Source organism: Bidens hawaiensis, unplaced genomic scaffold (assembly GCF_021521415.1).
Source record: "Bidens hawaiensis isolate Kalapana, Puna unplaced genomic scaffold, B.hawaiensis_p1.1 tig00006258_1, whole genome shotgun sequence".
Lineage (NCBI taxonomy): Eukaryota > Viridiplantae > Streptophyta > Magnoliopsida > Asterales > Asteraceae > Bidens > Bidens hawaiensis.
The window spans coordinates 561,592-586,023 of NW_027491415.1; the positions used below are offsets into that span (position 1 = coordinate 561,592).

Here is a 24,432-nt window from a genome sequence, read left to right on the forward strand (position 1 = left end):
AGTGTTAAGTAAGCACAATTAGAATGTGTTTTGTCTTTTTGAGATGTTAAAGTAGTGAAAGTTACCAAATGGTAGTTAGACATCGATTGTGGTCAAGCACACTAACGAATCGAATTCGAAATCATAATATTCTTATGTGGTAAGTAGTTGCTACTGGTGGGATTATTACTGGGTATGTATGTTGTTGTAACAATGTAAACAAGTTGAGTACTACTCGAGTGGTGTTCACCAAACTCGAGAGAAGATTCTCGTGTATTATTAAACTTCATCTCTAGTGAAATTCTTCGTCGTATGACAGCAACAAAAATCAACATGCAAGATAAACGGGCGGTGAGCTCACAAGTGCACGCGCTTAAAAGGTGTTGGTCAAAACTTTAATAATATTGCAGTTTACATTTGCTAATGCTATGATGCCTGCCAAAACTAGTTGCAGGCCCATCCTCAGGAAGCTGAAGATGTTCCTCATTATACATGACCTGGACAAGACAAAGACCATGAGGCGGGGCAACCAGAGCGACCTTTGCAAGCTCCTTGCGATCACGTGTTGCCAAAATTTTTGGAACAATTTCTGGTGGGAGCGCCTCTTTCCCGATTTGTAGCAATAAAGCAACCTATAAAACATAATAAAGTTGTGAGACTATATGCATTCGGATAACTAGTATAGATTCACAAGAAAGGACGGTGTACCATGTTTCGGACTTGCCTATACAGAAAACCCGAGCCTTCAACTTCAACATGCAAAATGGGTCCCTATAAAACAACAATTCAGGCCACTGAAGTGTGACTAGAGATGCAAACGAACCAAGTCGAGCCCAAGCTCGGCTAGGCTCGAGCTTGGCTTGTTTTGACTTACGAGAGCTCGAGCTCTTTTTCTAAAACTTGAGCACAGCTCGTGAGCTGTGTTTTCAAGCTCGGGCTCGGCTCGTTTATTATTTATCAATTTAAACTTTAGATAACTTTTTTTATTATTTTTTTATATTTTTGAGAAAAGCCTACAAGTCTAAGCTCGGCTTGAGCTCGTGTAGTCACTTAAATGAGCCAAAACTCGGCTCGAGCTCGACTTTGAAGTGTGAAACTAATACATAGAAGTCCAAAAGAGGTAAAACTTAAAAATACACAAGACTAGACAAGCCTAAACGAGCTTCCCATACAAGGCTTGAGCTTAAGCTTGATAAGTAAACGAGCTTTATTTGAGGCTCGAGCTCGAAAAAACTCGGCTCATTTCGAGCTTTTGCATCCTTACAAGTATCTAGAATTTCATAAAATGCATACCTTTTCAATTATATCCATTCGGAGTATACTCTTCACTGGGCTAACTACACGGTCATTGCGTTGTGCATTCGCAAACGCAGAAAAATCATGTTTCCCTACAAAATACTTGGCCGCTTCCTTCATGACACAAATATTGAGCTTGGAAAGATTATGATAAGCATATAGACGATGAAATGGGTCCATGACAGTATCATTATAAATCATGTACCGATAAATCTTTCCAGTAACTGAAAACCGAGCATGAAATTCAGGCAGTGCAGGGCTGACTTCTCTGACTCGAACATCAGGAGGAAGAAGACCGTTGAGTGCTGCGTGCATAGCCTGCAGTTCGTTATAATTGAAAGGTGTAACAAAGTGTGCCACCTGACCAAGAGCATGAACTCCTGTGTCGGTCCTGCTTGCACCAACTAAACACAGGTCCTTACGTTCGAGCTTTGTAACTCGAGTTAAGGCTTGTTCCAAGACGCCTTGTAAGGTTGGCGTTGACGGCTGATACTGCCAGCCTAAATTATCAAAAAACTAATTTAATTTCTCATCATACCCTTACTGTCATTAGATCCTAGAAGCAGTTAGGGGTGTAAAAGCAAGCCACTCACGAGAAAACTCGAATTGAGCCAAGCTTAAATGAATTCAAGCCAAAAAATAAGCTGGTTCAGGAAATGAGACCAAGCTCGAGCTGGCTCATGAGCCTGTTATGTGTATATATTTATTTAATAATTAATGTTATGTATAAAACTAGCAGAAAAGCAACTTAATAATATGTTATAGATAAAATTATAATTAAAAATATACGTGAAAAATTAAAATATATATAAATTAAATAATAAATAAAACATGAGCCGAGCTCGAGTTCATTGTAAGTTAAACAGGCTGAGCTTGAGCGTGACTAAGCTCAAGCTCAGGCTCGGCTCGTATACACCCCTAGAAACAGTAAGCCTAAAAGTGGTATTCAAAATTGCATTAAATATTAAATTAGCAGCTACAAGTGACATGAAGGAGGTTTATAACATAGAACTGATCAGTCATCAGTAAGTAGGGTGCAAACAAGCCAAGCAGTTCTCGAGCTCCTCTAGATCGGATGGATAAAAAGCTTGAAACAACCCGAGCTTAGGCAAGCGCCAGCCTCAAATAAAGCTCGCTTTGTGTATTCTTAAGTTTGACCTCTTTTGAACTTTTTATGTATTAATTACACATTACACGGCCGAGCTCGAGCTGAGCTTTGGCTTCCTTAAGGTACCACGTGAGCTTGAAGGATTTTTGGAAAATATTTAAAAATAATTAAAAACATATATAAATTAATTAATTAATAAATAATAAATGAGTCAAGAGCGAAAACGAGTCCAATTAGTTTACACCAATAGAAATGGAATTAGTAGTAGACAATTTAAGAGGTATGAAATTAGTGAAATGGATAAGGAAAAGAAAAGACCTGAAAACCGAGTGCCGTCATAAGATAAAAGCAAACGCCATTTGAAAACAGGCGGCGTTTGATTGTCGGCGGGATGAGCAGCCGCCAAGGGAAGTAGTGCAAGTGCAGCCATTAATTAATTATTAATTATTCATCCCACAACGCCGATGACGTTACCGCAGCCAAGGCTTTTTACGGAGGAGCTAAAACTCACGTCTGGTTTTGTTTCTTATTCAGTTATTCTATAAAAATAATCCAAAATAATTTCAACTTCACACTTGGATTAGAGCAGAGCGTTTTAAAACAAAGTTGTATTCTAGTGAATACACATTTGGTTAGACTCTTGAAAGAAAAATACACTTTTAATTTGAACTGTTATTTGTCAATATGACATAGTTGAGAGTTTTTAAAACCAATTTTCTTAAAAACAAACGTGTGAATTGTCACGTAAGACTGCCCACATAGATGTTTATTGGCAACCAAGCGTGCTACATAAACATAGACTAACGAGTAACAATTCGTTAGTCACAAACCGTTGGTAAATTAATGCACCTTTAGTTTGGACTGACGCGAGTCAAGAATGAAGCTGAGACTATAATTAGGATTATTTTATTTCTTTTATTTTGCTCTACTACCTTAGCGTATTATGTCATAAACTTGAAATATATGAACAGTTAAACTATAGCATATTTTTAATGCTTTTTCATACTTAGAATGATAACAAATAATAGTATTTATAGTGTTACCGGTTCCTAAATCCAGTTTGACCAATGAACCATTAAGACGTTCAGTTCGTTGTCCAGTCCAGACTTTATAAGACAAATGTAATAAAACCGGTTTAACTCAACTTTAAAAACTTTCTAAGACAAATGTGATAAAACAAATATCAGCCACAATGATTGCATAATAATTCTTATGGTAAGTATACTTATAAAAAATTAATAAAAAGGCAAATCTTAACATTTTACTAATCATGTAACAAAAATCTCCCTGATGGCAGCAAAGGGAAGATAGAAGCTCAATTGTCAAAATCTTGGCATTTATCTTTATTTCCTTCCCTTTCCCCTTTTACCACCATTTTTCCCAAACTTGTTCCCCTTCTTCTTCGAGTTATTCTTCATCAACGCCGCTTTCGTTGCCTTCGTCTGCCTATCTTTCCGAACTTGATCTAGCGTTTTCACCTCTGAACGCACATGAACGTTAGGAACCGGACGGCCCTTATTCCCACCTCTGAACCCTCTCCCTCTTTGCATTCCACGCCCTCCTCCTAAAACCACAAATTTATTAATAACAGTCAAATGCAAATGAGTGAAAATTCATAATACAAGATTAGATGGTCATACCTCTTAGGCTTGTAGATTCCGTGGCGCTGCCGCCTTCATTGTTTGTTCCTTGGGAAGATATCTTACTGTGAGATTTTTCCTTCCATCTTTTATATAATCCGGTTTTATTTGCCTTTCCTTTTGAACCGCTCTCTGTTACTATCTGTATACAGTATATCAGTGGGTGCTTCATACAACTTAAGGAAAAGACAAATTGACAGGAGAATGTATGTAAATAATGTACCTTCCCACTAGCAGTGACTCGGTCGCCATTGTTCAATTTAACGTATTTTTTACTCCTCTGTCATCAGAAAAAATGAAGGATGTTGAGAGAATAGGTAAAGTAAAGAATTATTATTGAAAAACCAAACCAACCTTATCCCAATGATATGCAGACTTCTGCTTCTGTAATCCCCCACTATCATCTGCAGCGAGATCGAGGACAGCCGAATCCAACCTAATCAATTGATAAATACAAGTCAATGCCTCAACTTTTATAATATACAACATGTGTATGTGACCCATGCTTTTACTTTACAAGCACCTTTTGCAAGTTAGAACGAAGTACCAAAATGATACAAGAGCCAACTAATGACATAAGCGATTAGCATATAATAAGAGTATACCTGTTGGAAGCAAAGCCGCCTTGATTATTTCTGACAGAGAGGCCTGCCTCAAAATGCTGACATCGAAAAGAAGATATATAAGAATCAAATAATAAAATTGAACACGCTGATGCCAGGTAATTGATAGTTGGAAAGCAAATTCATAGATAACTTAAAGGATAGCGTTTACATCAAAACCGTTAAATATAATATTTAAGGGAATGATAACCTACTTGATTTGTTGGCACTGAACTTATAAAAAACTCCTCATCCTTGAAGCACTGTGCCTTCCTTTTACTACCAGAAACTGCAAGAATTTCATATCAATGATGAACTACAGATACGTAATACATAAAGAAATATTGATTCCTTCCTAAGCGAGTATAACAAAAATCTACGCTTGCTTAAGGGACAACAGATGCTTTTTAAATATAAAGCATCCATCAAATATTTGATTTCTAAAGTATAACAAAGATATGAAAGTGAATGCATCTAGCAAACGACTTAGGTGTCAGTTAAATAACAAACCTTTCTTTCCCTTGCCTGTTGAAATATTATCTGTAGGTTCAACTTCCTGCAAAGCATATAGCCATTTCATGTGTCAGCTAAATAAAGTGAAAAAAGATCCAGGCCAATGTGCTTTTAGAAAACCAACCGCTTAGTATAGTTGAACCATAAAGGTAAGTGTGTATTGGGTGGCATAGGGGCTCTATATATAGACTTTGATATTGCGCATGATAAGTCCACTTACTGGCTTACATAACTATTTTAATAGGTACGAGAGAGACGCTAGAGGTCACCCTATAAAACATAAATAATCTAGACTATTCAGGATGAATGATGTTATTGTGAAGTCAAGATACATCATTAAGTAATGATATTGGTATCTGTGTATTTGGACAAATTAGAAAAAAAATGCACCTCATACTGAAAATGAAATAACATGTAATCAATCCCTGGTGCAAATGCATGATTAGTTCAAAAAATGCAAGATGTGAATTCACCTCTGTTAAACGATTGCTAGAGTGCTGTTGGTTTACTTTATTAATGATCCTCTCATGAACAGCTCGTTTCATCTTCATAACATCAACCCATTGCCCAGCAGGTCCCTGAAAATAATACAACAAAATAAGCATAGAGAAAAAAAAACACTTCGTTCTCATCTTCGTATTTGAACTTAATCGATAACTAGTTTAAAAAATGTGCTTATTCCTTCTGCATATAAAGCTTGTGTTTATAAAACAAAACAATGTTCTTAGCAACATCATTTTAAGAAACCAAAACTTGGAAGCACATGAGGTAAATGCGAGTTAAACCACGTACCAAGATACCTTGTCAAAATGTAAGCATAAAACCTTCTTTAAACATAGATAGGAACACGAGGCAATAAAAAAAAGTAAACATGAAGAAAAAAGAACATATAAGCAATAACTTCCTCAGAAGCAGCAAAGGCAACAAAGTGTTTAACCTTCATTTACTATTCCGTTAGAGCATTAAAAATTGATTGTAGAATGAAACATAGGCAGAAGCTTAATAGTCCTGTTGTACATAAGGTATGCATGTTCCTAGTGAAGTGCCAAGAGTGCATGAGACACAATGCAAACAGACACAACAAGTATTCATATAATAATGCAAACAGGTTCAAATTACTCTAATCAGGATATCATGAAGAACAAGTATAGACAAAAATAAAAACTATTACCTGCAAATGCTTTGCTTTGGCAGCATGACCTTCAGATTCCAGGACAGTTTGCTTTGCTCTGTATGCTTTTAAGCTCTTGGAAAACGCTAATGCAGACAACTCATTGCCCTCCAGTACTTTGATAAACATCGGATGCAACCCCTCACGAGGCAAATTTTTAGCTCTTTTAGCAGACTCCCTGGAAGGCTTCTCTTTTGTTTTGGTGTACAAACGGAATGCTCGTTCACAAGGCCTCAACAAACAGTCCAATTCTGTAGACGAATCAAGTATTACACGAACTCTATCTGCCATAAGATCAATGGCCGTTTGGGGAAAACGCCCATACACCGTTTCACCATTGGCCATTGCCAGATCAATATCTGACATAACCTCCTTCATATCATGCAAAACCTCTTCCTCGGTCGGTGCAGGCCTAATTGGTCTAGATAGAAAAAGATGTAGATCCAGAACATAAGGCATGTCTTCAGATGTCACAAAAGAAAATGCGGTACCAGTCCGACCAGCTCTCGCAGCCCTACCCACCCGATGCACAAAAAGCTTTGGTTTACAAGGAAAATCCCAATTGATAACATTGTCAAGCAACGGAATGTCAATCCCTCTAGCTGCAATATCGGTCACAATTAAAAGCTTGGTCTTCCTTGATCTAAACCGTGAGACATTGTTATTGCGATCAACTTGATCCATATCGCCATAACAAACAGAATGCTCTAATTCTTCTTCTGTCAACAGATGACCAAGAAACTGAACATGATGTTTTGTAGAGACAAATATTATCGACTGCTCTTCATCTCCGATATGAGTCCTAATCAAATACAGTAAAGCAGCTAACTTTTCTTCCTGCCTTAAGGTGAAAAATGTGAGTTTCAGGTCGGGACTAATTCGGGTCTCCAAGTCAAGACGCACAAGCTGCGGGTCCCGTAGACCTGCTTTGGCAAATTCAGCAAGTGCACTAGGTAATGTTGCACTAAAGAGCAATGTCTGCCTATTGTCACTTAGCTGCATAAGGATTCTGTGCAACTGCTCGGCAAACCCCATGCTAAAGAGACTGTCGGCTTCATCAAAAACCACATATTCAACTGATCGCAATGACATATCGTCCACCTCTTCCAGATGATGCATGAGCCGACCCGGAGTTGCAATTATGATATCCGGACTCTGTGCCAATTCTTCAAACTGACTTTCCATGCTGTCACCACCAACCAATAAACTAACACGAAGGTCGGTGAATTGGCCAAGTTCTTGGGTAAACTTATGTGTCTGAAGAGCAAGATCACGGGTAGGTGACAAAATTAGAGCTCTGACACCAGACTGAGAGACATGCTGCTGCAGCTTCTCGAGCATGGGAATCAAAAAGGCTGCGGTTTTACCGGACCCTGTCCTTGCCATTGCCACCACATCAGCACCAGAGAGAATAATAGGCATTGTTTTACGTTGTATAGGCGTTGGTACTCTATACCCTTTACGTTTAACGCCTCTGAACACATTTAAGCTTAAATTTAACGATTCAAACCCACCAGATTTCGCCTTTTTAGCTACCTTCTCTTTCTTCTTCAACTCCGTTACAGAGCTTACAAGATGACCCATCCCTACATAAAAAAAATTAAACTTTCAAGATTAAATATCTCTGTATGTAATATAAAATATACATATTTCACAACCTAAAGTAAAAACATTCTTAAACTAAACCTATCAGCCATGATTTTGCAAGTTTCAACATAATTGAAAGTAGGGGTGCAACTGCGCAAGAGCTACTCGAGGTCAACTCTTTAAAAAGTTCCGAGCCCGAGCCTTAACATAAGCTTGTTTGAAAAGCGAGTCCAAGCCTGAGCTTCACTTATTGAGCTCAAGCTGGCTCGTGAGCCTAAACAAGCCTATTATTTATATTAATTTTATTATTTATTATCCATGTATTCATATTATATATAAAATTATGATAATAAAAACTTAAAAATATACAATGACATATATAAAATTATATTTAAAAAAAATATATAATTATAGATACAGAAATTAGTTAATAAATAATAAACAAGCCGAACTCGAGCTTGATAAAACAACTCACAAGCCTCGAGCTCTCGTAAGTTAACAGAAGCCTAGTTGAGCTCCGGCTTGGCTTGGCTCGGCTCGTCTGCACACCTAATTGGAAGTTCTAGTTTGGTTTATGCAACATATTAGGTTAATCATTCACAAATAATTTATATCAAAATGACCTAACAAATGCATAATTTCACAATCAAACTTAGGGTTTATAAAACTAAGAACAAAATTAGAGGTTGTTACTGGAATTATATTAACACATTATTCGACTTATTATTATTATTATCCAGGTAAATAATACATGCCAATACAATACAATACACAATACCTTATAGGAAGGAAGAAGCACAGCTACAGCAACCGAAGTAACAATAATAATAATAATACTAATAATAATATCTGTGCGGCGGACTGATTTGTCTGTCTTCAAATAGACTTGCAGAGGTTAACCCGTGAAGGTTTGAACCGACCCGACTTGAGTTGTAGAGTTGAAACCCTAGAGATTGAAATTATTGGGTTGAACCCGGTTAATTTGAGCTTGGGCTATTTCTATTTGTTTATTTATTTGACCCACTATATTCATGTTGTTTATCATTTTTATTATTATTTTCAAGTAATTAAAACTATTACGCGTTATATTGGAAAAAGTTACTATGACCGGTGTTTTTCACTTTTACTACGGATGCTCTAATAGTTGATACTTAATATCTTGGGGTCTTTTGCTCATGAGATACGATATAGAACAGGTTACAAACCTGTGCGTTGTGACGGCTCGAACTTGATTTATGAAACCCTAACTCCTACTCCGGTTATCTCGTCAGATACCCGGAAAAATCCATTGTTTTGTAGTTAATCCATTGTTTCAAAAAAATGTAATGTTAGCTCAATTACTTCATGTTTATTATATGTCCTCGGCTTGCCAGTGTTTTGATCAAAGAGTTGTTCTACTTGCTTTAATATTTGTAGTTCCAGGCTTCAGGTCACTTGTTGGACGTATTAGATAAGTAGTTATTGCATTATATATAAATGAAAATACTAGATGACAGTTGTCTCACAAAAACACTGTTCATTTACTATATATGAGACAAGTTACTTAGCTTTTGACACGTACCTTTGTTACCACCCATGTTTCAACCATCTACTTTGACTTTGCAGGTGTTATGTACTAGATCTTTGTGTTGTTTCTCCGTCTCTCTCGACAAAAGAGAACACTGCATATGTTTTTCTGTCGCCGGACATCTTCATCCCTCAACTGGGTCTCCAAACTATACAACATGCACATGATTTTTCCTCTTCTTCGACTATCTCTAGCAGCCACCGTCTCCAGCCGCACAGACGTTTTATAATATATAGCGATGGTTACAGATGTAGCACAATATTGCAGACTTGACCAAAGTTGGATTTACATATAACAGTCTTTTTATACCAAACACGTCGAAGTCATATGATTCTACATCCATAAATACATCAAACTTATCTAAGAATATGTAAATAAGAGTTTAACTAATTATGTTAAATACTGTCATACGTCGCTATGTAACTCACATAAGAGGTTATAATTTTGCTTAAATACACAACAAAAAAGTCAGCTTACCCTGATCAATTCTAAGTTTACTTTTTGTAAATAAATAGCATTCATTTGAAGGTCTAAGGCATGTTTACATTCTATCCCAACATCTATTCATTTATCACATTTATAAAATACTAAATCCAAAATTTTCGAGACAATACCTAGTATTAGCCTCCTTGTGGTTTTAGCACGGGAGCACATCGGGCCATTAAGGATTATTCCTACGGAACTCAAGATATAAAAAATGGCTGCTTATTTTTAATAAATAAGCAAAGCAATAAACCCTTTGGGGAGGGGGGGTTGGGGAAAGAAATACTAGTCAGTGTACCAAGTTTTGCCACTCAACTGTACAAGCACAAAAGCCAAATGTACCACATACCAAAAGAACAAAGGCATAGATGAAACTGTACAACATATTAATGCACCACCAGAGTTTTAGGGTGCAAAAACATCAATCTCTAGTAAATGTATTTACCACCACAATATATTTCAATCCATCTTATATGCCCACCCATGTTTTTCCAAGTATGCTTCTACTGCTTCTTTAATTGCCAAATTCGGTACTAGTTGCGACGGGTGAAGACTTTCACGAGTGATCGGATCAAACTTCCCCACCTGCAACAACCTCGGTTTAATGTAAGGTTTAAAAAAAATTACACTGCACAAATGGTCCAATATGATCTCCATATTTTAAAAATCGCAAACTTAGTCCAAACATTTGTGAGAAGGCTGCACGTTTAGTCCCCGGCCATTGTTAATCCTGGTTAGTTTTTAACAAAAAATGATTTCGGGTGTCATTCATGTGAAGGTAATTGTGTCTTTTCAAACTTGACACAATTGCCCTCATATGAGTCACACACGAAATCACTTTTCCGTTAAAAACTAACCAAGATTAACGATGAAGATTAAAAGTGCACCCGTCTGTCATCTCACAGATTTTCGTAATAAGCTTGCAATTACTAAAATCTGGAAACCAAACTTGCAATATGGTTAAAATACAGGGACCATTTGTGCAACCTACTCTTAACTATTATACTAATGTTGCGTAAAGCAATAATACCTTCTCTAGATGATCAAGAATGATGGCTCTTTCATAAGTTAAACCGCTTGGTGTAATGACGGGGTCACGAAATATATCGAGTGTTATTTTGCAGCAAAGATAATCTGGCACCTGAAATTACAGATGTGCCACTAAGAAGGAAACTTGAATTCAAAAAGAAAAAAAAACAACTTACGTCTGTAGGTTTGTCGGCTTCTGCAGCTTTGCTGAATACTAATTTCAGAGCTGCTAATTGCTCTGAAATTGAATCCATAATACCGTCTTCATCTTGGCTGATATTATGCAAATGATTTTCTTTAAGAGCTATCTCACACGATGTTCTGTGAAACGTAACAACAGATAAAGGGTCAACATCTTGGCACATAACAACATTATGCAAATGACTCATTGTTCAAAATATGTGACACGTGTTGACCTGAACAAATTTTGCTTAGAACCCATTTTGACCTGAACTCATTTTTCTTAAAACCCGTTTTGACCTGAAATCATTTGTCTTAGAATCTGTTTTGATCCATAACCCGAACCCGCCTGACCTGACAAGTTTGCCAGGTCTAAATATAGTGTATAGCAGAAAAAACAGTTTCAAATATAAAAGGCGATCCATAATCAGAAGATAGTACAGAGTAGGTGGTGCTGACTGCTGACCCGTATGGATCAAATCAACAAAGCTGACTAAAACAGAAATAGGTTGGCTGGGTCAAACGGGTTGAAGGTCATCTAAAATCCTAATCCATACAACCTTCTAAATCGCCGTTATTGTTGTAATAGTATTGTTCTGTAATCATGATTAACCGGTGAAGTATTTGAAAAAATGAAGAAAAAATTTGTTTTGTAAGTAAACCCAAATTACCCAACCAATTCTGACACCTGCAAACCCAACCCGCCAGATAGGAACAGTTTAAGAAATATAGAAGATACATACTCGAGTTTTTGCAAATACAAAGCTCGTTTAGTAGAATCACGCTGCCATTCCTTATATTTTGCACTTGCAAGCTCCTGCCATATCTCCTCCACCATATAACTATGAGGATGTGCACCTCTGCCAAGATCCAAAGCCTGCATGGGTCTCATAAGACTATTACAATTGATAAATATGTGTTATCCAATATTATTCTCCTAAAATGCATATACAATTATAGAAAATTGCTCCTCGCTTGCACGTAGAAAAATTGAGAGCAATTACTCATACAAGTGATAGCGATGGCAAATTTGACCCTTATGAATGGGTCGATTTGGGTAATGGTCCATCTCTATTGGTCAAACTAAAAGGAAAACGGGTTGCAAGCATAGTGTAATGCATACAAATTATTAAACCAATTTATTTACAAGTTGTACTATTATTGTAAATAAAAGCATATATATTCTGTAAGCAAATTTTAATACAAACCAGTTATTAAAAGTTCAAAAAATGAACATTAAGTTTGTATGTTCAAGCCAACCAACTCATTATGACCCGGACCAAACATTACCATTTTGAATTGTTACTATATTATATAAAATGTGTTACCAGCCACATTATTGTTAGGAACAAAGCGGCGCGCGGAAGCGAAACAGCACACACATGCACAACGATAAACACACATAAACGAAAATATAAACGACACAAGAATTTAACGTGGTTCGCGGGGACCTACGTCCACGGGCTGCAACTAGGTTTTCTTATTAGCTCAGAACCAAGATTACAATTACATGATGGGATATATATAATAAACAAGATTAGGGTTAAACATAATTAGGAGCCAAAACCGGGCCTTCTAATAAAACCGGCCCAAAGGCCTTCATAACCCAACAATCTCCCACTTGAAGGCCTTGCGATAAATTCCAGCCTGCCATCCAAGTAAATATAACAATCTCATTCATCCAGTAACTCTAGTAATCTTTAGTAATAGAAATCAACCAAGCCTCCAGTTCCAAGAACAAGCTAAAACTTCAACAAAAGAAGTTCTCCAAGCCTCCAGTTCTCTAGGAACAAACTAAGATTTCTACCAATCCACACCAGTTGCAGCGCCCCTTCCCATCAGTTACCTGAAAGGCCCATTGAAGCTCCCGAGAGCTCCAATCCGGTCATCACAGACCCAGCCATGACAAAACCCGCCAATGGCTCATCCTCAATCTTAACCGGCCCTCACTTACTCGCACTACCGGCTCCAAAGACTTCCAGAGGATAATCTCTCCAAAAATCAGCAGACTATACCAGGAGAGATTTTCACATTCGGATTTCCCAGTCTTCCGAACTCAACGTCCCTTTGGAAACAAACCTAGAACACACCGCGTGCTCCCACTGTTACCAAAACCCCGAACATGTTCAGACCTCCGAATACGCTCAAGCTAACATCACTGTGGCTCCAGGCTTCATGTCTGCAAACTGAAACCCCTTAGCTCTACCCGATTCAGCGAGCCAAGACCTTATAACTCGGAAGTTGGTTCACTTCTTCCGACGATACAGAGACCGTATCTTCCAAAAGTCTTTAACTAAAAGATTCAACAAATGCTTCATTGAAGTGAGTAACAAGAAATAAAGCAAACTAGAATCTTGAACCCAAGAGTCTTCACCGCCTTCACTGAGTCTCAATGCATCAACCCCAGATACATTCTCAAAAGCAGAATTCCAAACCTTTCGACATCGACTCTTAAAATGTCTCACCTCTACGCAACCTACCAAGTCGACTATGCCCCCACTGTTCCTGTTATCCCAACCCATGCCACACCAACACTCCATGAGATGAACCCCACTCGTACTATCCCGGCAAATAACTTTACCCAACACGAGATTATGAACCTCTCAAATGGTGTACCACTGATCACCACCAAACAAGATATAACTTCACAATTCCAAACGAACAAGAAGTAATAATCACAGTTTCGAACCAGCTAACAGGCAAACAGCTATAACAACAGTAGAACTTTCATGAAATCAAGCGGTACCAAGGGTTCTATGACCGTACACACGATCAGTTAACTCAAACCCTAACCGAAAGATCATCCAAACGAGCAATAGTTAACATGACTTGCCACTAACCTCATTTTTTTTTTTCACTTATGCCGTCACCAGCACACCCACTGGTTCCATTTTCTCCAAGTTTATCCATCACCAGTACTATATCCAAGTTCACATGACAAACCAATCAACCAAAATCCAAACCGTCAAACATTCCGATCATAACCACCTCGTCTTCAGTTATAACAATAACAAACGAGAACAAATCGAAAACAGTGAACAGACACAACAAGGGCACGGGCCTAAACTTGACGATTGTTCAACAGAACACTGCCAAATAAACCGATTTGCTCTTGCAATAACCGATAAATCAACTAACTGTAAATAAACTATATAAAGTTACCTCAGACTAATCTCTTGCAAACAAATCTGAACCCGAACCTAAATGGTCTTCACAAAACCCGGTTCCCTGAAGCCGAGCAACCTCCAAAGAAAAACCCTAAAACCCGAAACACCCGACCCGGTGCTTCACCTGCAACGCCCGAGTGAAACCTGCAACTCCAAGAAGTCCAAAACAGGAATTCTAATTGCAAAATCACCCGGAAAACCGTCCCAAACAGCCCTGAAAAACAGCCCCGAACAGCCCTGTTAACCAGAAAAACGAAGATCTCTGACAATACTGTTCACCGCCGGAATCACTGTTCACGGCCGGAAACACTGTTCATGCCGGATACTGTTCACCGCGGCATTGTAGCGGCGGCACTGTAGCAGCCCTTCTCAAACCAGCCTCTTCTACCTTTTTTTTTTTTTCGATCGATACCCGTGCAAAACCGTGTGTAAACAACGAGCCAAAGCTCTGATACCACTTGTTAGGAACAAAGCGGCGCGCGGAAGCGAAACAGCACACACATGCACAACGATAAACACACATAAACGAAAATATAAACGACACAAGAATTTAACGTGGTTCGGTCCCCGCGAGGGGACCTACGTCCACGGGCTGCAACTAGGTTTTCTTATTAGCTCAGAACCAAGATTACAATTACATGATGGGATATATATAATAAACAAGATTAGGGTTAAACATAATTAGGAGCCAAAACCGGGCCTTCTAATAAAACCGGCCCAAAGGCCTTCATAACCCAACAATTATGATTATACTTCAATAAACAAGCAGAAAGATCGATGGATATCTCTTGGAATTTTAAATAAATCCCAACTTTCCACATTAGAGTAAACATTAATTAGAGTCCACAATCATGCCACCTTGATTGACCACATAAACCATTCAGATAATTATATATAATATCAACCATCTGAGCATAACATGGTTTTTTGCAGTTTAATCTTAAAGGATCGCAAATCTGAAAGTAAGATCCATACCCTTTCAAGCGCTTTAATTCCTTCAGCATATTGTTCCTTTTGTAGTAATGCAAGCCCTAGCATGTAATGTCTCTGTGGATATAAACGAGACCCACGTCATATCATGTAAGCTAGTTCGCTCTGTTTATATTTGCAAATAATGTAAATTCAGCTGATTTAGAATGATGTAAGCTAGCATACACTTTTTAGGGAACTGCAATCTTAAAAGACGTTATATTGCCTATAAGATTTACAGTATCACATAACAAGATATTATTGGTCGGATAAAGAGCTATTAAGCTGCAAGAAAGAGAGAGAAGAATGTCATTGCAAACATCATCTAAGTAAGTTGAGATTTTCTATAAAGACATAACAGGTAACAAATCAGATGCAACGTTTCCTAAGAATCACCGGACTAGAGCCGCTAGATGCAATGTTTCCAAATGATAAAATGCGATTTCCATAACCTAGGTTTGTATTGTGGATACACCTATGGTTCACTTTGAACAACCAAGATATCTAAAGTGTCAATGATGATAATGAGATATTAATAGCAAGTAGAGTTATATCTACTTTATGCTCCATTTGTACCGCAACATGATTATCATAACATATAAAATCTTCTTGTATTATAATGATCAGTACTATACAAAGCGGCATAAAGAAGATTATCAAAATTCACATTTCCCTAATAATCTATATACGTAAAACATTTAAAATAAAAATGTTAGTGGATCTAACAATTTAAAATATATAGATATAAATTTATTCTAACCAGGTGCGTTTTGAATGAAGATTGTTAAAAATGTTATACATTCATTGCTAATGAATACACATAGAGATCTAACATTATAGGTGAATCTATTTCTCGCACGCGAAAGGTCGTAAGCATAGTAAACAACAGTACGAAGATCAAGCTGCTTATACGCAACCTCATTACAAAAAAAACCACAACAGGTGAATAGTGCATGTATTCAATGATAAAAAGAAACACCTTGACAGATTTAGGATCAAGCTCAACAGCCCTCCGAGAATCCTCTTCAACTCTTGCCCATTCACTATACACCAACATAAATAGTCACAATCAACTTATTTACATTACAATATTAAATCCAGTAGAGCAACATGTTAGAATTAGTGAAGTCGTTGGACTCGAAATAACGAGCTGACTGGTTCTCGAGCAAGCCTATTCCTTGTTTCTTATTGATTAAGTTTCTAAACCTAGTTTCATCTATATTAAACCCTCCATGTAATTGTAAATTTGTAATCTTTTGTTAATTTGTGTTAATTTGTTACCTAACATAACATAACAAACCCTAAATGACAAAATTGAGAGTGTACATACTTGCGTTTATGATGACATAACGCACGATTGGTCCAATAAACCGGAACATTAGGGCAAAGCGTGATCGCCTAAAACACAAAACACAACAAATTAATAAATCGGCATTTCGTCGAACACCTTATGTGCATAATAATAATAATAATAATAATAATAATAATAATAATGATAATAATATAAATGAAATGAAATGAAATACCTAGGTGTAAGCATCGATGGCGGCACCTAACCTATTCTTCTTAAAATAAAGGTTACCGTTTAGCTTGAGTTGTTCTGCTTGCTCCGCTGCTGAATTCACACCTTTCGCCATCGCCGATTATTATATTATGATTATTACGCGACTGGTTTGTTTCCTGTTTGTTAAATTACTCGGTGGCGATGGCAGGCGAGAGAGATAGATGACGGTTCTAGATCGATCGACGAGTAACAATAGTCTGTCAACGATTGTGTATTTGTGTGTGACAAGTGCGGTCAAGGTCCTTTGTATTTTTTAAATTGTAAAGAAAATTATTTTGGAAGACCTATATGATATGGAAATAAATAAATAAATAAATATATTGAAAGGAAATATGATAATTGCTGGTTAGCAACTATTTTTTTTTTAACTTAAGTAACGATATCATATAAATATCCAAATGATTTACAATGAAGTCGCAGATTAGGGTAAGAATGTCTTCATGTAGTCGTCTTGGTTTGGTTGGTCTAGTGGCTCCTCCGTGCTCGGGGGAGGGGTCCTGGTTTTTCTTATATTTATTCGTTTGGAGTCAGATTGAAGTATATATTTCAAAAAAAAAAGATTATAGTTGAGAATTAATTTTTTCTTTCATTAAGATTAACTGAATATGTTTTAAAATCTGTTAATTTAGTTGTATACCATATATGTCGATTATTGAAAGGATTTTGAAATCAATACGTCTGCATAGGGGATAAAGAGTTTGTGGTCGGATTTTCAGTTGGGCACTTCATACAAGGTAGCAAATATGTTCCAACATATCCAAATTTGTGGGCTTTATGTGACAAACATAGGAGATAACTTGATTTGTGTTGGTTAGTTCACGGAGGTTATGGCAGATTAAAGTGTAGGATGTCTGAATCTAGAGTTTGATCGTCTATCCCACAGACATGAGTTTCCCCGTTGGTGTGCACACCCCACAAAAACAACAACAGCGCGTGATCAACTTTTCTTTTCTTTTTTATTTAAATCAAATTAATATATTTCATTTCTACGGGTGTATAAATGCGTGGTGTTTTTAGTGTTGGAGACTTGGAGGTCTAAGTTATAGCTACTTGGTTAAACCACCCGTTGTGGGTTAGTTAGGGAGCCAAAGCGGATATGTGCTTGCTAACGTCCTCATCATCGCGCCATGCAAAAGCAACGAGGACACTAAGGGTTGGTGCGATGGCTCCTTAGCGCCATTTTCACCAATTGGTGAGTGGGGTCCATCTATAACAAACTAGTCAAAATATTTGTTTTTAATCAACATATCATGGCCTCGTGGGTGAACCAAACCATAAGCTTTACACACAATGTGTTAGTTAAAGCTTCACTATATGCCACGTGAGTGTAAGAAGATAGTGTTTTAACCAGCAGTTAATTCTACTCACAGTTAGCTTATAACATATAGGCTTAAGAGTAAAAAAGCTACTAGGTCATGGATGGTCTTATAATTTTCACATGAGACGCTACTATAGCTAGTGATGCATAAATCGGGTTTTTCTAATACCCGATATCGGGTATGGGATCGGTTCAGGTATGATCGGTATTAACTATGCCCAGTTCAGGTTTAGGCTTTGTTATTGGCTCTAAAATCCATGCCATATGCACTCGGTTCGGGTCGAGTATAGAACCGAGTATTCTAAAACTGGGTATTTGAATACCATATATTCGTTTTTTTGTGTGTTGGTATTTTTCAAGTATAGATTGGAGGTTTTAATGGGGTTTGCACTTTTTTCTTTGCGGTATCTTCCATGTATTTTTCGGGTAATGAGAAAGCCGGTTTCGGTATGGAACTAGTTCGGGTTTCGGTGTTATTCTCTGGTAGCCATATATCATATATTTTCACCGGCTAACTCTTCCGTCACACAACAACCAAGCCTCCAGTTAAATGCTTTCACTCGCACGCCGGTTGCAGCGTTCTCTCCACCACCCTCTCACCGTCCAACTACCACCAACACGACATCTCTCCGCCGCCGCCTCATCTTCAATGCGTAGACGCTCCAAATCCACACCGGCGGCGTTGCGGAAACCCGACGAAAAGTCCGAATGGTGGGCCGTTGACGGCGAAATGCACGAAATAGGCGAAAACGTGCCGCCGAGAGAGAGGTTCGTTATACCTCGCGATAATATTCCAAACAGACGCCGTAAACAGCTCCGTGAACAGTTCATGCGCCGCACTCGTCTTGTTCTCAAGGATTCCGTTAGTTTTTGTTTATTCCATCTTCTTTAATTATTTTAATCAATTGTGAATACAGTTACCTTGCTTTTGTGTAATGATCTGTGGCCTAGGGTTTCGAACTTGGGACAATTCTAAAGCTATATTTCTAAAGCTTGGGCTCAGCTCGGCTCGTTTGTTTTAATTTAAGAGAGCTCGAGCTTGAGTTCACCTTGTTTAGAGCTATATTATTAAAGATTGGTCTCGGTTTGTTTTAATTTAAGAGGACTCGAGCTTGAGGTCAACTTGTTTAGAGCGATATCTTTAAAGCATGAGTTAAATTTAAGAGAGCTCGAGCTCGAGCTTGAGTTTGGCTCGTTTAGACTGAATTTCTAAAGCTTGGGCTTGACTCGTTTTAAATTAAATAGAGCTTAAGCTTGATCTCGGTTTATTTAAAGCTGTATTTCTAAATCTCGGGGATGGCTTGTTTGTTATGTATTAATTAATTGTTTAATTATTTTATTTATATAGGTATTTATGCATTTTTATAATTTTACATATTATAAAATATAATATGTATTATTTAATTTTATTTATCATATATTTTGTATCAAATATTAGCAATGGTGTACCGACGTACTGACTGTCGAATAACAGGGGATTAATCGGATTGGAATTCTTTTTGTATTTTTTTAGAATTGTAATAATACTTTTCAACTTTATTAATCGGATTAGATTATTAAGTTTGGTTTTTTTGTATACTCTAAATATTTTGACCAATTTTGACCAAAATTTGACTGAGCTTGTCTTATCTCGGCTCGATTCAAGTTTTTAACGAGCTGATCTCGAGTAGCTGACGAGCGGCTTGGCTCATTTCGTTTACACCCCTAGGTAATTAGGACAATTGAGAATGATTGTATTAAATTTTTGATGTTTGATTGAAGGAACAAGAACCCTGGTGCAAAAGGTACATGGAGCTTTATCAGGAACTTAGAGAGAATTGGGAGAAATTATACTGGGATGAAGGTTACTCCAAAAAGCACGGTCAAGAACGTGCAACTTATGATTCTGCTGAAGATGACGATCAAGACTTTTCGCCTTACAGGTTGGATTCATACTGATTCAGGAATATGTGCTTGTTATTTATTTGATCATCGTTAGATTGAGCATTTGCCCATTTGAATTCATTGATTGATTCTGTTTTGCAGAAGAAGGCAACCTTATGCTGATGAAACAAAGGTCCTTGATGCTCATATTTTTGATAATCCTGTAAGCTGTGTGTAAATTTACTAAAACTTGGTTGAATTTCGAAAGCAGAACCAGAATCATGGTTTTGGGAGGAATAGGCAGCAGGGCGATTCAATGATCAGAGATAAGTTCGAGTTTGATCGCGAGAGAAGAATGAGAGATAGAGGTCAGTTGTTACTTGTTACTTTCTGCTTATAATCTACAGATCTTATGTATTCTTTATAATTTTAAGTTTATATCAAATACTTATGGGTGTAAACGAACTGAGCCTGAGATAGACTCGCTTTTGACTTATGAGAGCTCGAGCTCTGCTTATTTCGAGCTCTTTTTCTAAAGCTCGAGCTCGGCTCGTGAGTCATTTTTTTAGGCTCGAGCTCGGCTTGGGGTCAACTCGTTTATTACCTGTTAATCATTTTGTATTTATTTTTTATATGTTTTGAGAAAAAAATTAAACGAGCCTAAGCTTGGCTTGAGCTTGTGTGAGCGCTTTAAACAAGCCAAAGCTCGGGTTGAGTTCGGGTGTGCAGTGTGAATTTACTGCATAGAAGTCCAAAAGAGTTAAATTTTAAAAATACATAAGGCTTGACAAGCCTAAATGATTTTCCCAAACAAGGTTTCAGCCCGGGCTCAATCACTAAACAAGTTTTTTTGAGGTTCAGGCTCGGCTCGGGCACAATAAGGCTCGGCTCGTTTCGAGTTTAATATTGATCCGATCTCGAGCAGTTTGCGAGCGGCTTGGGTTATTTGCACCCCTACAAATACTCAAGTACGCTAATCACATTTTCAAGCTAATCACAAGTTCAGTGTAATAGTTTTTGGATTTATAGATAATTTTCATGTATTTGGATAATGAGTTATTTGTTGGAGCTGGTATGGAACTGATTGTTCAACATTAGCTAAATATTTCGATTATTATGAATTTATGAGCATATATGTGTTATCAGATAATCAGTTTCAAAACGCAAATCCTTCTATTTGCTTTTAAGTATTTTTTTTTTATTTTTTCCCAAAAGAAGTTTCATCTGAAATCTTCACTTCAACAACTGTTATGTTTCTGCTTGCACAGCCTTTGCACCTATGCGGTTCACAGCACCTGATTCACAGCACCTTGTATCCAGTGACAGTGATTAAAGGTAATCAACTATAAATATGTGTGTGCGTGCACACCCAAAACAAAATAATCCGTTCATCTTTTCAATCTTAAAAACTTTTGAAACTTAAAAATTGGTTGAAGTGCAATACTGCAATGTTTATTCATCTTTTTTGAAGTTAAAACAAATATATAGAATATATACATGTGTAGGTTGTATTGTCTAAACATACCTACACATGTGTAAGTAAACGATTATAAAATGATTTGAAGAAATTAATTTGATAGCTTTATGTACACATATATACGCATTTGTATGTAAAACGTATGAAATTTGAAATATAAAATGTATGAAACAATGATAAAAAAGTGTAAACTTTAGGGTTTTTTTTTTATATTTTTGTTCTTGTGTGATCTTCGGGTGCCGTCATTTCTTATATTTTTTCTTCTCTACAGATCCTTGGAAGCCTTAGATGTGTATCAACAACACTGTGATCTGGAAAAGTTGTGGCTTTTAGTCAAATTTTGGTTTGTGGTTGGACTTGGAATTATAATGGTAGTGCTGTTAGTGTTTAACTCTGTAAGCAGTGGTGTTTTTTAATGGTTGTTAATAGAAACACCAAGTAGTGCAAGAAATATGAAAATGATTGTGTTAACTTTATGTTATACAATCGCATATGGCACTTCAAACGCCTTTGCGGGTAAAATGAATCAGTGACGTAAATTTGATTTATCGTTGTATTTGATTCCTTCCAATTAGTTGGTTTTGATATATATGATTTGTCCCCAAGCGACATGGTGTGGAGGTAAGTTGCTTTCCTCTAGGGGTTAGGGGTGTTCTTCGGGTTTTTTTGGGTTGGGTTCTTCAACTATTTGTTAATTTATTTGTATGGTTTATAAAGTTACAACCGTTAGATGTGTTCTATCAAGGAAAAGACTTCAATCAAATTATTTGTGAAGAAATTATTTTCCCGGTGTTTCTTTTTGTAAAGAGAAATCAATAATATTTCTTTGTGGAATATAAAACTACCTGTCACACCCTCAAAATCCACTAACGGAGTTTTACCGTCAGAGGGTGTGAACTGGCAGGATCGGAATCATCAGTTATAATCAAACCATAAAATAAAGTTTCAAAACCATGAAAACGTTTACGAGTAATTAAATGCGGAAGCGTAAAAACCTTTAATCAAAAGTTGCGTCACGCAGGACGACTTAAAACCAAAGATAACCGTTAAAAATAAGTTTGCAGGACAAAAGCGTTTTCAATCAATGCATGTTCCTAAACCGCGCGCCCGCCTCGGCTACCTGAGAATAACATACTAAAAGTGTCAACACAAGGTTGGTGAGTTCACAAGTTATATAAAGATAAATCGTTTAGCGTTTGCGTTCAGCGTTACAGCGTTTTGCGTTACAGCGTTTTGCGTTACCAGATAGTGTTATGTCAAATTATATATCGATAGGTAGCTAGTCTATACAACAAGTATTACTAAGTGTTCGACACCGAAGCTGACTCGTTTAATAAGTGCCTTGTCACCAGGTCCTCCAGACCATGGTACGTGTTAGCCAAAATTACACCCGCTCGACCTCCAGTCGAGTTTAGCGTTGGGTGGGGTTTGTCAAACCCAGTAGTACTACTCAACAGTGACTCGCTATTCTAAATATTAACCGGTTCGATGTGTAGGACTTCAAATATTTCGTTTGCCACTTAGCCTTTACAAGTGATATATAATTTATAACAAAATCTTAAATGCGTTGTGGAGTATGTTATCTCCCCCAAGTGAAAAGCGTTTGAAAACAGTTTAAAGAGGGGAAAGTGAAACTCATTGTTTGCGAAGAATTTCCCAAAATAAATCACCAAGATGCGCGTTACCGAAAAACTCTCTCTAACGTTCTAAAACAACAAAGAGATTTTTCTAAGTGTTGGAATATTATCGAGTCTCTAGACCCGGCACATAATACCTATGCACATAACATGTTTCGTGTTTCGTTTGTGAATCGTGGGTGACTTAAACAAGTGTTTTTGTGATACATTACATGTGTAAGCAATCATATACGTGCCATGTATTCATAACGTACATTACTAGCAATTATTCCCCGTAAGGGCATTTTGGTCAACAAATAACAATTAATTAGCCATTATTCCCCATGAGGGCAATTTGGTCAAATCATGGCAATCAATTAGCAATTATTCCCCGCAAGGGTATTTTAGTCAAAACATAACAATTATATAATAAGTATCATGTTTCATGCATTTTTACACAACTCAGCAGCTAGTTTCACCGAGACAGAAATCCTACTAGAAAGATTGTACTATTTCACCGATCATAGCATCTCAATTAATTTACCAAAAATCATCACAGAAACACATATGTCTTAGGTTTCCAGAACATATTTTATTACATTTTTATTCCTCATAGTTTTCTCACAATCATTAAATCATTACAGCAAACTCATAACAGTCAAATTCATGCGCAACAGAATGTTATTTGCAATTCCCGTTAAACGAAAAATCCAATAAATGCAAGACCACTTGGGTTTGGTTCCTAACTCAATGAGTCAACTTCCAGAAGTGGAACCAACCCAATTGGTCTCGTAGTTCATGAGATATAACATTTAAAACATAACCTAACAGCAGGTCTAACAGCTCAGCTTTGCACAACGTTTTTGTAAAATCATAAAAGTACCAACAATCTCAACCAATTTTCATGTTTACACTTCGTTACAGTCACTTAAACATCAAATACGCATTCTGTCCAGAAACTGTTTGCATCCAAACTCAATATATTAACAACCTATGAACTATCATGCATTCATATGACCCTCTAGAATCCATAAACACCATCCATGCACATCAATTACATATTTCATACTTGATTAGGGTTTGTGTTTGAACTCAAATCAAAGACACAACAATCAACATGCAACAAGATTCAATCTAGTTATCAAATCATCATTCAATCAACCACAATCATATTAGCTATACACACTCACAAAATCGGCTGCTAGGGTTTGTTATTAACCCAACAAACAGTCAAAATCAATCAACAAGAATGTATAGAATAATCAAATATACCTTCCTAGCACCTAGTTCTTCAATCAACCAC

At 37.0% G+C, this 24,432-nt stretch overlaps 4 protein-coding genes across 5 annotated transcripts; 1 reads left to right on the forward strand and 3 right to left on the reverse strand.

The window, feature by feature from the left end:
- Positions 1-344: 344 nt before the first annotated feature.
- LOC143631788 (uncharacterized) lies at positions 345-2,824 on the reverse strand. Its single transcript, XM_077100429.1, has 4 exons — positions 2,702-2,824; positions 1,273-1,775; positions 688-750; positions 345-611 (listed from the first exon to the last, which is right to left on the reverse strand). The coding sequence occupies exons 1-4, from the start codon at positions 2,811-2,813 to the stop codon at positions 375-377; spliced, it is 915 nt and encodes a 304-aa protein (XP_076956544.1). The 5' UTR covers positions 2,814-2,824; the 3' UTR covers positions 345-374.
- A 722-nt stretch (positions 2,825-3,546) lies between these two features.
- LOC143631887 (putative DEAD-box ATP-dependent RNA helicase 29) lies at positions 3,547-8,737 on the reverse strand. The gene is made up of 10 exons (XM_077100512.1): positions 8,675-8,737; positions 6,310-7,895; positions 5,612-5,716; positions 5,136-5,181; positions 4,841-4,914; positions 4,629-4,684; positions 4,378-4,459; positions 4,247-4,303; positions 4,024-4,165; positions 3,547-3,947 (listed from the first exon to the last, which is right to left on the reverse strand). Exons 2-10 carry the CDS (start codon positions 7,891-7,893, stop codon positions 3,727-3,729), a joined length of 2,367 nt encoding a protein of 788 aa, XP_076956627.1. The 5' UTR covers positions 7,894-7,895; positions 8,675-8,737; the 3' UTR covers positions 3,547-3,726.
- A 1,508-nt stretch (positions 8,738-10,245) lies between these two features.
- On the reverse strand, positions 10,246-17,005 carry LOC143631888 (E3 ubiquitin-protein ligase CHIP-like). 2 transcript variants are annotated; one of them, XM_077100514.1, is made up of 8 exons: positions 16,818-17,005; positions 16,622-16,689; positions 16,269-16,334; positions 15,298-15,367; positions 11,899-12,032; positions 11,152-11,296; positions 10,977-11,087; positions 10,246-10,531 (listed from the first exon to the last, which is right to left on the reverse strand). In XM_077100514.1, the coding sequence occupies exons 4-8, from the start codon at positions 15,358-15,360 to the stop codon at positions 10,406-10,408; spliced, it is 579 nt and encodes a 192-aa protein (XP_076956629.1). In that variant the 5' UTR covers positions 15,361-15,367; positions 16,269-16,334; positions 16,622-16,689; positions 16,818-17,005; the 3' UTR covers positions 10,246-10,405. The 2 variants fall into 2 exon arrangements, with proteins under 2 accessions (XP_076956629.1, XP_076956628.1); XM_077100513.1 differs by lacking the exons at positions 16,622-16,689; positions 16,818-17,005 and having other exon boundaries at positions 16,269-16,376.
- A 1,691-nt stretch (positions 17,006-18,696) lies between these two features.
- LOC143631789 (uncharacterized) lies at positions 18,697-21,392 on the forward strand. The gene is made up of 5 exons (XM_077100430.1): positions 18,697-19,035; positions 19,935-20,095; positions 20,199-20,229; positions 20,308-20,404; positions 21,305-21,392. The coding sequence occupies exons 1-5, from the start codon at positions 18,724-18,726 to the stop codon at positions 21,367-21,369; spliced, it is 666 nt and encodes a 221-aa protein (XP_076956545.1). The 5' UTR covers positions 18,697-18,723; the 3' UTR covers positions 21,370-21,392.
- The last annotated feature ends 3,040 nt before the right edge of the window (positions 21,393-24,432 follow it).